This window comes from Fukomys damarensis, unplaced genomic scaffold (genome assembly GCF_012274545.1).
Source record: "Fukomys damarensis isolate Sample0158 unplaced genomic scaffold, DMR_v1.0_HiC HiC_scaffold_12, whole genome shotgun sequence".
Lineage (NCBI taxonomy): Eukaryota > Metazoa > Chordata > Mammalia > Rodentia > Bathyergidae > Fukomys > Fukomys damarensis.
The window spans coordinates 53,420,882-53,434,152 of NW_022900924.1; the positions used below are offsets into that span (position 1 = coordinate 53,420,882).

Genomic DNA, 13,271 nt, shown 5'->3' on the forward strand with positions numbered 1-13,271 from the left:
AGGTTGAGAGGCCCTGCCCACGAACAGCGGGCCACCTGTGACCGCAGGGCCACCCGCCACCCTCCCAGCTGCCCACTGGGACACACGCCCGCAGAGAAGATTCCAGACCCGCTAGCAGAGGCAGAAGGACGCGGCAGCGCCGGGAGCGCGGCGAACAGCGGAGCAGCCCGCGCCCCTTCCCCGGCGTCACCAGGGCTTCTGGGAAATGTAGTCCTGGGCTGTGTTCGGAGCCGGGGAACGCTGAGAACATGACTACGACTCCCTTCGGCCTTGCGCGAGCTGAGCGCAAGGCGCCTGCGCCCTGCGGCGGCCGATGTCGCTATAAAGGCTTGTTTTGCTCCGATGCTGATGCTCTGGAGCTTGGTTGAGTGGCCGGCTCTCCTGTCTGGGGGCTGGGGCGCAGGTAGGTGACGGCTCCGACCTTACCTCTACCGTGTCGCCCCGTTGTCATTGGTCTCGCCCCCTTGCGTTTTTCCTCGAGGCGAGCTGTGTGTTTCGAGATCGAGCAGTTTGGGGAAGCCGAGCCCGATAAGCGGGGCCTGGCGTCTCTTCAGTGTCCCGCCGCACCGTCCTCGGATTAAGACCCCTGGGGGCTCGTGGTGGGATCCTGCGTTGGAAGGGGCACTGGTGGGTTTGGAATGAGTGCTCGGCTGCCTGCTCCATCCCCGGATGCCGCCACCAGGGGGTGCTACGTCCGCGGCCCGCGGGTGTGGGTCGCAATCTCTGGGCCGGTCCGGAGCGGGCGGTGGGAACGCCCTATGGCCGGGGCTACCCGGCGAGGCTGGCCTGGGGGAGACTCTTCTCCTGAGCTTGTGGGTGGGAGGCCGGGAGCACCCGCGCAAGCCGCGGACCCCGAAAGCACCCTGATCTAGCAGACCGGTAGATGGAGGTACGCGCCAAGGCACGCATCGCAGCCGGGTGGCAGAGCCGGGAGTGGAGCCCAGATCTCTTGACTGTCATCCGATGCCCTTTTTACCCGTACAATTTAGGGCTTGCGTGTTGCTTTGCATTTCTCACACCGGGTTCGTTGGGTTTCCCCACACACGTAGGCAGGCTAGAGGCAGATGGCGCGCAGGAAGGATCAGGAAACTCTCAGGTTTTGAAGGAGATGAATGGGGTATAGCGGATAAGGGGGGGGGCGTGGTAAATACGTGACCTTTTAGCTCTGGAGCTTCCCTGTGCAGTTGTAGCCCTGGAGCAGGGTTCCTGGGGTGCCGTAACCCTACTCTGGAATGTAGTGAGGAGGGCTACAGTGGTGTAGTGGAGACGCCAGTCTGGCTGGTTACAGTTGTCAGGGTTCTGCACAGCCACCTCCCCCGTGTCATCTAGTCCTACCGCTGTACCCGGAGAAAGCCTACCCTTTTAGCACGGGCAGGAGTCCCGATACAGAAGGCAGCAGACAGGGAACCTTGCCCCTGTCAAATCTGAGTCTGGGCACTTACTGGGGGGTTCTCTTATTTTGATTACTGTGCTGTTTTCCTTGTACAGCTCCGTTGAGAACCTTCAACAGAAGTCTCCTTTTCTTGCCCCTGTTGATAGCCAGGCAACTTAGCCTTTGGAAGACTTTCCATTAACTTAAAGAGGTAACACCAGAAAACAGGGTACAAATAGTATACAAAAAAAGAACACGTCCGGCTTCGTGGTCTTTCCTTAGTTGCTTGCTTTATGTTGAGGGATGGGGCCTGCTGCTTTTCTCTAATCCTAACTGGCTTCCTGCCTGTCATTTCCCTAAGACACAGAGGACAGTCTCTCCTCCTCAGGCCAAGAAGAGACAGTAACTTTGTGCCTGTTCAGAGCTTGCTCACTCTCGTCATGACTCTGCTTGTTTTTCCAGGAAATTAGAGGTGGGGGTGTTCGAGATAATGGGAAACTGTACCCATACCCCTCTTAGGTGACATAACCTGGTCCTTAAGGATAATGTAGGATAGGCCCCTTAGGGTAGGTTGCTGAAGTCCATGTCTTATACCAGTCACAATAGGCACAAAATACTTTTTTTTTTAATTGTAAAGGAAGTGGTTTCATTCCTGCCACTCTGGTCATTCATTCCACTGATTCTGCTCCATCCTTTGAAATAAAATGATTGAAAGAATCTGGCTAGATAATTGAGTTTTTCTTTTTTTAATTTTTAATTTTTAAATTTTTTTTTTTTTTGGTTTTTTGAGACAGGGTCTCGCTATGTAGTTGAGACTGACCTGGAACTCACTGTGTAGCTCAGGCTGGTCTCGAACTCACAGCGATCCTCCTGCCTCAGCCTCCCGAGCGCTGGGATTACAGGCGTGCGCCACTACACCCCAGCTCTGAGGTGTTTTTTTTGATGTGGCACTTAGTGTAATGAACAGATTCCACTGGCCTCCCTCACTCCTTTCTGCCTATTTTTACAGTGGGACTAATTTTCCTCTTTCACACACTCAGCCAGGTGAGGGAATCTTTGAGGGGAAGGTTGGACTTCGTGAGCCCAGTAACAGGAAAGGTTCCCTTATCTGCAGCTGACAGGGGAGATGGCAGATGCCAGGTCTGTTTATAGTTTAGCCTTAATGAGTTCTCAGCGATGCCGTCACTATGCTCTTGCTTAGTAAGCCGAGGTTCTTGTGCATTTGTCATTGGCAAGGTGATTTTTTTAAAAGATAAAACTTAGCTCTATCAATTTAGGGTACTCAAACCAGAATTAGGACAAGGAGGGAGTCAAACTACCTTTGTGTTGCTAACTTGTCTCTGTGAAGCACGTTTAGTCTCGTATTTAAAGGATTAGTAAGTATTCCTTTTTGATTCCTTAAAAATGAATTGTAGTTGTCCGAATTTTGTTCTTGCAGGAGTTGTTTTTAGTCACAGTGGCAGCTGGGAATTTACGGACTCCAAAAGGCAACACAGCTACACTTCTTTAATTTCTAGTGAGGTTGCCATGCATGGTGTTTTTCTCACCTATATCTGGAAAGCTACGAACCTTCTGAAAGTGGAGGAAATGATTTAGAGTGGCATGTGGGTGACGTTTTTTATTTTTTATTGTATTTTATTTTTTGAGACAAGGACTCACTGAGTAGTTCAGGCTGGCCTTGAGCTCACTGTATAGACTAGACTATCCTCGAACTTGTGATCCTCCTGCCTCAGCTCCTAACGGCTGGGATCATAGACATGTGCCACCACGCCTGGCCTTCGTTTTATAAAAGTGGCCAGAGTTGATACAGGATATGGATTAGTTAGGAAAGCAAGAGTTTAGAACAGTTTCAGATAGAGACTAGGTAAGATTTTGTAGTAGAGGGTGGAAATTTAGTTATTTTTATGATACTTCTGATGGAGTGGTCTGTTTGACTTAAGCATTTAGTGTAAAGTAGGCAACTGTGTTTTATTTATATTTTATTTTATTTTTATTTTTTGGTACTGGGGATCAAACTCAGGACCTTGCGCCAAGTTAGGTGCAGTGCCACTGGGTCAAATCCCCAGCCCCTCAGAAATTTAGTTTTTATTGCTATTTAATAACAGCTTTAACAGCTTTACTAGGGCCGGGGATTTAGCTCCGCGGTTCGGTGGCCTGCCTTGCAAGCGCAAGGACCTGAGTTCAATCCCAAGTACCAAAAAAGAAAACCCCAAAAAAGCAGCTTTACTGAGATAGAACTTATTTATAAAATTCAGTTTTTCTTTTTGGCTTGCACATCTGCAATCTCAATGGCTTGGGAGGCTGAAATAGGAAGATTGCAAATTTAAGGCCAGCCTGGGCAACTTAATGAGGCCCTGTCTCAAATTAAAAGGGGTAGGGCCGGAGATTTAGCTCAGTGGTTCCGCCGTGTGCCTTGCAAGCACAGAAATAAAATATAAAATGGGTAGGTGGGTGGCTCAGCAATAAGAGTGCTTACTTAGCACGCGTGAGAGCCTTAGTTCAATCCCCAGTACAAAAACCAAAACCACCATATAATTCAAAGTTGTTGGTTCTTTTAGTATATTTATGGAATTGTGTGGCCATCATGACTGTTTAATTTATAGCTTTTTTGTTTTGTTTTGTTTTTTTGGTAGCGGGGATGGAACTCTGGTCTTTGCACTTGTGAGTCAGGCGGTGGTACCACTGAGCTAAATCCCTGACCCTAATGTAGAAATTTTGGTGTCCCATGGGGAGTTTGTGTTTAAAGTTAAGTTACCCTATTGTTTCATATTTTAGCTGTGTAACTTCATGGAGTGTTAACGTAACATTGGCTAATTCACTAGTTAATTATAAAAATGTAGGATAGGTGTTTCTAAGTTTTCATTTAGTAAAATTTGGTAGGAGTAATGGTGTCCATTTTAAAATTGTGGAGTTTTTAATGCTTGGAACAAGCTGAAATTATCTCCAGAAAGTTAAAAAAAAATTTTTTTTTAATCCAAATACTTTGTACTTTTGGATTTTTTTTTTTTTTTTTTGGTACCAGGGATTGAATTCTGGCCATTGTGCTTGCCAGGCAGGCACCAGAACCACTGAGCCAAACCCCCAGCCCTGTTCTTTGGATTTGAGTTTAGTTGAACAGAGTATTTGTTTGTTTGTTTGTTTTCCCCGCTTGAAGATAAGAGAAGGTAATTTTCTTGTTTTTTTGTTATACTGTATTTTTTGTCTTCTTAAAAAATGAAATATTCTTGAAATTTTTGGGGAAATTATTTGTGTAACTGTAATGGTGGAAAGCTTTAATACCTTTGCGCTCCCCGCCTCAGTTTAAAGCACTTTATCATTAATTAAGCACAGTTTAGGAAATTCATGTTCTTGATAAACGTTTACTTTCAGAAACCGTGACGAAAACTGAGTCTGTGAGCCCTGGCACCTGCAGTCCGCAAAGATGAAGGACATCGACATAGGAAAAGAGTACATCATCCCTAGCCCTGGCTACAGAAGTGTCAGGGAGAGAAGCAGCGCCTCGGGGCAGCGCCGAGAGCTCCGAGAGCGGGAGCAGGATCGGGAAGAATCCAAGTTCAAGAGAACTCGACAGGTCTGGAGTCCTTCTCTCGTCTGCCTGTTGCACAGATCTGCACCTCACCTCCTTTCTTTGTGCAATGCCTCATTTAAATATTTATTTTTCTTTATTAGCTCTGTGTTGCTGTTGAGAATAGCTCAGTGGGGCATCATGTGCTTAGCACAAAGAAAGGAATTTATGGTTAATTATGAAGGAGTCCTGGGCCCTTAGTAAGCGCTCAACAAATGGAAGGAGAGGGTGTATCGAAATCTCTCTCAACTATTTCTTTGTTAGTGACTCCACATTTTTTTTTTTTTTTTCACTTTTTCTTTTGGTACAGGGATTGAATTTGGGTCCCTGCGCTTGTGAGGCAGGCAGCAGAACCACTGAGCTAAATCCCCGGCCCTAGTGACTCTATTTTGAAGCCTTCTGAAAAGGCTTCGACTAGAAGACGACTTACAAGCAAGCAGGCTGGGTAGAGAGGAATATGAACTCTTAAGCTTTGTTATTGTACTTAAACAAGATTGGTTTTATTCCTTCTGTCTCTGTCTGCATTTAAAATATGAATCCTTTGGAGAGACATGCTCAGATTTCAAGGAGTGAACGGCAGTAAATTTTTTAGGTAAATTCATGAATGTAAAGCAGTCTTTAAAATCTTTTCCTCCAATAGAAACAGTTAAGATATACTGTAAACTGGAGAGTTTTATTCCCCTGTGAGAAAAAAAAATTATACTTTTTTGGGGGGCGTTTTTTGTGACAGGGTCTCACTATGTAGTTGAGACTGAGCTGGAACTTACTATGTAGCCCAGGCTGGTCTCGAACTCACAGCGATCCTCCTGCCTCAGCCTCCCGAGTGCTGGGATTACAGGCGTGTGCCACCACGCTCGGTACATTTTCTTGAATTGCAAAGGTAGCTATGGGCAGAATAGGGGTGTCTGGGTTTAGGAAGTTGAGGTTTATGTTCATGCTTTTGAAATATGAAAATTTAAGAAAGAGAGGGACTTTGCTGTTGACCTGGCCTTTCTTATCCTGAACAACCTGTTCCTCTTTGGTGCAAAAAAAAAAAAAGAGCCATTGCGTATTAGTGAGTATTTTCTCTGATAGATCTTTAGAATGTGTATCTAGGGTACTGTATTTAGAATGCCTTGCTATTCAGGCTTACCTTTAGGAAAACATAGATTCGGTATGATCAGTGTTAAATACGTCTTTGGTGCCAGTTTGATAACTTCTTTGTGTCCTTCGTCTAGACCTTGTGTTAATTAAACATTGAATGTAGCTGAGTGCTAGACGTGACACCCTTGTGGAATATTCACAGAGGTGACATTGGAGTGGGGCTTTCAGGGGTGATTGGCTGGGGAGGTGCTTTGGGCCATAGAAGGAATGACCTTAGGAAGAGAAAAGGTACATGGTGTATCGGGAGCGTAGATGCCGTCGTAGTGGTTTATGTTTAATGCAGTGTCAACACTGATACTTAACTCCTAGGACCACTGAGAGTTGAGTGAGGTGACCCATATAAAACACAGCCTTACCTGGTATGCTCATTGCTCCGTAAATATTAGCTCTTGGAACTAGTTGTATAGCATGTAGGGTCTGTAAAGGAGAAGGAAGATTCTGGGTGCTGTGCCGAGGAACCTTTCACTATGGGCACTGGGGAGCTGTTGGAAATTAATGAGAATATTTTAACCCTTTATTTTGAGATAACTAGGTTTATATGCAGTTAGAGAAAATCATGCAGAACGTTCCTTTGTGTACCTGTTCCAATGTCCTCCTCGTGGTAACATTTTGCAGAGCTATCCTCTGTATCACAGCAGGATGTTGATGCGCACTGATAGGGTCCATTGACTTCATAAGGATTTCATCGTGTATTTTACGTGTATTCACGGGGATAGGAGGATACGCCTCCTATGCAGTTTTCTCCCGCATTTACATCTGTTTGACGACGGCCGCAGTCTGGACACTGAAGCCCCATTGCAAGGATTTCTCATGCCACACTTACCAGCCATTGGCGCCTTCCCCTGCCTCCCTGCCAACCTCTAGCCTTTCTCACATCTGAAATTTTGTCATTTGAAGAATGCAACTATATAGATGGAATCATGTATTATGTAATCTTTGGGGATTGATTTTTTTTTTTTTCACTTAGTCTAATTCCCCTGGTAACCACCTGATTTGTTAGGTGCTTCAGTGATTCCTTCCTTTTTGTTGCTGAAAATTCTGTGTTATACCGCAGTTTGTTTAATCATTTATCCATGGAAGGGCATTTGAGTCACTTTTGGTTTGTGACAGTTAACAAATAATCGCGCTTTTAACATTCCTTTATGGGATTTTGATTTGTTTTGTTTTGTTTTTTTTGGTACCAGGGATCGAACTCGGGACCTTTCGCTTGTAAAGCAGGTGACAGAACCACTGAGCTAAAACCCTGGCCCCTGTATGGGATTTTGTGTAAACAGAGCTTTCATCTTTTTGGATGGAAGTCTAGTACTCTTAATTGCTGGGTTGTATGGATAAGTGCATACTTAGTTTTATAAGAAGTGGCGATACTCATTCCCAGAGTGCTTGTATCATGTTACATTCCCGGCAACAGTGATGAGTTTTTCTGCATTCTTGCCAGTATTTGGTATTACCGTTTTTATTTGAACCATTCTGATAGGTATGTCCAATATCTCACTGTGGTTTTACTTTGCCTTTCTCTAATGGCTACTAACACTGAACTGAGATTTTTGTTTGTTTTTGAGACAGAGTCTCATTATGTAGTTCAGACTGGCCTTCAACTCACTTTGTAGCCCAGGCTGACCTTAAAATCACCGAAATTTTCCTGCCTCAGCCTCCTAAGTGCTGCAACTATAGGCATGTGCCACTAAGTTGGCTTCTGAGAAGGTATTTTTAAAACTAGATATTTATCTTAGAAAGGCTAGTCTTGAAACAATGCAGAAAAATCCTGTGCAGGAAAAAGACAAAATACAGGAGTAGTCGGGAGGCTGCTGAGCCATTCCAAGTGAGAGAGGTCAGGGGTCTGCTTCAGAATGTAGAAGTGAAAGTGGGGGAGGCAGGAGGTTGAGGGGCCTCTCTGGAAGGGGAGGAAGGGTGTGGAACTTCTGGGGTTGGTGGTGAGGACTTAAAACTGTTAGTGGACCTGTGGGAAAAGACTTGGGAGAAAAGTGAGTGCCTGATCGCTTCTCAGCCTCTTGGTTAAGATCGAGTGTGAGGAGTAAGTGCTTGTGAACGTGTGGGATTTGAGATGTGTTCAGGGAAAATTATGAGTAGGTGGAGTATAGACAAAAAACAGAGTAAGGAAAACCTGGGAGCCATTAGTGCATCCACGTAGATGAAGCCATGGGAGAGAGCAGGCTTTGCCCCGGGATGGCCGGTGGCGCCTGTGGAGCGGAGTGTGACCCTGTGATGCTCCTGGGCAGGCTCCTGTCACTCTGTTGGACAGGGAGTGCAGGGGCGGCAGCAGACAGTACCTCAAAGTAACACAAGATAAGGATACATCTTGTTTTTATAATTGGAAAATAAAGTTTCATTTACTCCTGTTAGCCTTTGATAGATCCAGTTAACGTGGAGATTGTCAAAGGAGTGTCAGAAGTGAAGGACCAAGGAACCTGTTCCAATTTTGCTTTCTTTCTTTTTTTTTTTTTTTTTTTTTTTTGTTTGGTACCGGGGATTGAACTCGGGTCCTTGAGCTTGCGAGGCAGGTGGTAGAACCACTGAGCCAAATACCCGGCCCCCTGTTCCAATTTTGAACGGGTCAATGCTGTAAACAAAGATTCAGAGACACCGTTTGGCTATTTCTTAGGGTTATGACCAAATCTTTCTTTTGGAATGCTCTGAGAAAACTGTTCTAATCAGTCATGTCTCTTGTAGTTTCCTGCATATGCTCGGAGATCATTGGGTAAAAATGATGCCTTTCACGTGTACTCCTCCAGGACTAAAGTCAGTGCCTGTGACCACACACAGCCTGATGCTCTGCAGACACCCTTCAGTCCTCAGTGTTCAGAGCCATGCCATCCATTGCTGTTAGTTCTTTGAGCCTAGGAGCTAACTGGCTGACTTAGGGCTGGCACTGTTTCAACTCCTTTGAAGATTTGTATCCAGCCCATTACTGAGCACTGTTACAGTGCCTGAGGCCCGATTCTTTGGACACAGATGTTTTTCTTAGAATTGTGTTCATTATGCACATGAAGATCATATGTGTCCACAAGCCCCGAAGTTTTTGTTCTCGTGCTTTTTGGTGGTCCTGGGGCTCGAACCCAGAGCCTCCTGCATGCCAGGCATATACTTTATCACTGAGCTACACCCAACCCAGATTTGCTTTCTTAAGATACAGTGGTCACTCCTTTTTTATTCAGTAAATGTTTGAGCACTCTCCAAAACCTAGGGGTCTGGTGCAGATAAAGATTAATGGCTGCTGGGCCTGCCTGTCCTCCAGCAGATGCAGGAGCTCACAGAGATTACATAGGTTACTGTAATTTTGAGTCTTGTGGGAATTAACAAAGAAGTGCGTCTCCCTTGGAGGGGACGGGAGGGAGCATTTGACGAGCGATGGGGAGGAGTCAGTAGAATGAGGAGAAGTGAGGGTGCCAGGCAGAAGAAAGAGTTGGGGGTAGAGAGACAGCCAGGCCCTGTTGGCCTTAAACATGTGTGAAGTCCAGTAAAGAGGGCGAAGTCAAAAGGAAAAGAAAAAATAAATCCGAACAGGGCTATGTCAGTGAGTTTCAAATTATGGGTGTTCTTGATTGATAAGTTAAGGAGTTTGGGTTTAATTGTTTCAATTCAGTATTTAGGCAAAAACAAGACAGCACTGTCATATTTTTGATGAAGTTTTGCTTTATTGTGCTGATGGTTTTTCTTGGTGCTCCCTGTCCAGTGCTGAGAGTGACTTGTTTTTCACTAGCGTGTCCAATCTGGGAGAGGAGGAAGAATGGGAAATAAGCAGAAGTCAGCAAAAGTTCACATGCCATTATTACTGCATTATTTTTCCCTTCTCTCAAAAACACCACTGGTGGAATTTTCCTTCAAGTTGGGATATTCTTCATCTAGAAAAGGTGACAAAGCAAGTATTCGTAAAAAAACCTAGGGACCTTCCACTTAGCATTTTGTAAGTTTTTTGCTAGGCTGACTCTTTTTTTTGTTTTTTTGGTACTGAGGATCAAACTTGGGTCCTTGTGCTTGCGAGGTGGGCGGTAGAACCACTGAGCTAACTCCCTGGCCCTAAGGCTGACTCTTTAACCTTGGTTGCAGTTTTCATAATTAGCTTCTTGTAAAATTTTGGAGGTGAAGTTAATTAAGGATGTGGGTCTAATCTCTTTACCAGGAATGATTCTAAGACATATTATTAGGAAAGAAATAAAGCTCATTACAGAAAATGTGCTAAGTATATAAGATTATAGCAGAAAAAAAAATCAGTCTTCTACCCAGAGACAACTCTGCTTTTCCTAAAGTAGTCCATGCAGTAACATGACACCTGAGAATGAACTATTGAGCCTGAAATCTTTTCTTTACCGACTAAGCTTATGTGAGTTTGTTTGTACATTTGTGTTTTCAGAGTCGAGGACCTTGCTGGTGAGTTTGCTGGCTGTTAGGAAGGGGACTAGGATGAGGGAGATTAGTATTTTGTGGCTCTGCATTGTTTTTCTTTGAATTGGTATTCAGTGACTTAGCAGATTTTCCGGACAGTATTAAGATAAGTAAGAACACCTGCTCCTTTTTTTTTTTCTTGCTCCCTATAAGGACCCATCCAGCTTGGCAGGGCACGGGCCCTGGCCTCATGCCAGGGGTTGGTCACCAGCAGCAGTCCAGAACCCCAGGTGGAGGTGGCAGCCCAGGTGGCTCTGTTGCTTGGGGATCTCACTGCCAGCTCCATCCTGATGGGGCGAGGTGGCCTGCTGCCTTGGCCGTGAGCTCTCTTACACTGCCTACCAACTGCAGCGAGACTGCACTCCCTCTGGAAGGGTTCTGCTAAAGGGAAATAAATACAGCTTGCTGGCATGGGCTAAAAGAGCTTTCTGTCAAAAGGGAAAGATACTCTTGGAACTAGCTTCTATTTTCAGAGCAGTTTCAACTGCCTCAGTCTGTGTGTGGCGAAGATAGCTGAAGAGCCAGGAACACAGCTCCGCGGTGGAGTGCTTACCTGGCAGGTGCAGCGCTTTCAACACTGCAGAAAGAGAAAAAGTAATTCGGAAGCTACAAATGGCCAGTGAAAACTTTCCCGGGGAAACCTTGCTGTTATTTTTAGGTAACCTTCTGCTAATAATACTTTCTTTAATGTCTTAACCATTTTCCCTCTGTCTTAATAAAAAAGTGTCAAGAAGAAGAAACAGTCTCTAGAAGTCTTCGTATAGGTTGTACGTGGCAGTTTCACACTTAAAGACCAACGTGAAATTCATTTGGTGCCCTGAAGTCCACTCATTAGCAGAATTAAGCTGGTCAAGCCCTTCCACACCTGCCCTCCTTTGAGGCATAAGCTGCTTAGATGTTCATATGTGATTTAATCATTTAAGATTGTTTTCTGAATCATCTGTTCAAAGGCTCAACTTAGTTCTGTTAGATCCTCAGTGAAGACTTCGGTTTGACAAAGTCTGCTCATGGAGGGAGAAAGCAAGACTATACATAAATGTGTGTACTTTAAAAGACAGACGGGACCTGCACAGCCATTCTGCCCACTTCCCTGTAGCCTCAGCTGCCCGGAGGGGGTGGTGAGGCCCTGGAGAGCGGGCTGGGTCTGCACGGCCGAGTGAGGCCGCTTGTAGGTGAGGTGGCTGAGCGCCTTGGCTTCCCTTCAGAAAGAACATTCGTTCTGGCTGCGCGCCGTCCTGGCCAGGGTGTGGAGCTGTTGAAAGGAGTGAGGAACGGCCCGCAGCGCCAGCAGTCCTGACCGCTCTCCTTAACCTTGCAGTTCAGGATGTGGTTGTTTTAAAAAAAAATGTTGGCAAAAGGGATTTATGTGATAGACACATACTCAGACTGCTTAGAGATAAGTTAGAATGGTTGTGGTAGAATTGGGAGAACTTCACAGCCTTTTGTTTACTTTCAGTTAGTGTGGTATAGGTATGGTATGGAGCAGTCACTTAGATTTCTTCAGCGTGGTGTCCCTTGGTAGAGAAGCAGCTTAGTTTTCCCTGAGAGGAACCTTTGTGCCTTGGCTTACCATGGTGGCCAGGTTTAGACAGCTCTGCGCTTCTGTGGTCACAAACGGAACCTTTGATGCCTGTACTAAGCATTCGATGCTAAACACAGTGTGTTCAGCACTGAAAGAAGTTCTATTTGCAAATTGTATTTTAGCACTTTTTTTGAAAAAGCAAAAGCCTAGTCAAGACCTATTATGTAAAGGTACAGAATCCCAGTGATGAATGAAACTGTATTGTATACCTAGATTGTACCAATAAACTCAATTAAAAAAAATAAATAAAAAGCAAAAGCCTAAAAAACCAAACAAACAAAAACAAATACAAGGGCCAGGGATCTAGCTCAGTGGTTCCCAGTGCCTGCCTTGCAAGTGCAAGGACTGAAGTTCGATCCCTGGTACCAAAACAGACAAACAAATAAATGCAAAAGCCTGAAAAATCTTGTTGAAGGGATATTGTTTCATGCAACAGACCAGATTCAGAAGTTCCACTATTTTTAAAGCAGTGATTTCAGGCCAGGCTGTGTGTTAAAGTCACTTGAAGAACATTTTTTAAAAAATCTATGGAGAACTACCTCAGAGCAGTTAGTTCAGTCTCTGGGGTGGAAAGCAGGCAGCTGTGTTGTTTTAAAGATCCCTGGTGACTCTGACCTGTAGTCAGGGCTGGGAACCTCTGCTCGACAGCTCGTGGAATAAAGGTTGTTCTGTCCCTTCAACCAGTGGGTTCACGTGTTTCCCTGCCCTGTGATTCATTTTCATTTTACTCCTTTGAAACCTTATCATGGCATTAACAGTTAATCTTGGACCCCCCAGTGTAATAGGAACTTTGAGTAAGGTGCTTGGAATTGGGCTATGAAACACCAGAATGCCCTCAGATTTCCATCAGTTATGGGGTAATGATAGATTCTGACCTGCAGAAAAAACACCTGTTTTACTGTGGCACTGTGTGAGTTATACCTATTGGGTATATGCACTTACCCTTGTGAATTGTTTTAGCAGCTGGTCGTTGGCGTGAGAGCAACACGGCATAGCCGTAGATGAGCAAGCTGACATTCCAACTAGCTCACTTTCCCGGAGCTGTATGGCTACTAACTGGTAGGGCTGAGATCAGCAAGGCACCTGCCTTTGAATAGTAGGTGAATAGTAGGCTTTTCCTACTCTAGTTTCTCGCCCTTGTGAAAGTTGGTTCTAGAATTCTTCTGGCCCACTTGATTGCTGTTTTTTTTTTTTTTTTTTTTTTTTTC

At 45.0% G+C, this 13,271-nt stretch overlaps 1 protein-coding gene across 5 annotated transcripts in view; it reads left to right on the forward strand.

Moving 5' to 3' along the window:
* Positions 1–276: 276 nt before the first annotated feature.
* Positions 277–13,271, forward strand: part of Abcc5 (ATP binding cassette subfamily C member 5) — a 79,488-nt gene continuing 66,493 nt past the window's right edge. For 4 of the 5 annotated variants that reach the window (XR_002025349.2, XR_002025350.2, XM_010624275.3 and 1 more), the window contains exons 1-2: positions 285–403; positions 4,742–4,943. Coding sequence is in view for 3 of the 5 variants with exons in the window: in XM_010624275.3 (XP_010622577.1) it covers positions 4,794–4,943 (150 nt within the window). In the remaining 2 variants the exon portion in view is untranslated. Of the gene's footprint in view, positions 404–4,741; positions 4,944–13,271 lie in introns of all 5 variants that reach the window. The other variant, XM_010624274.3, reaches the window with a different exon arrangement.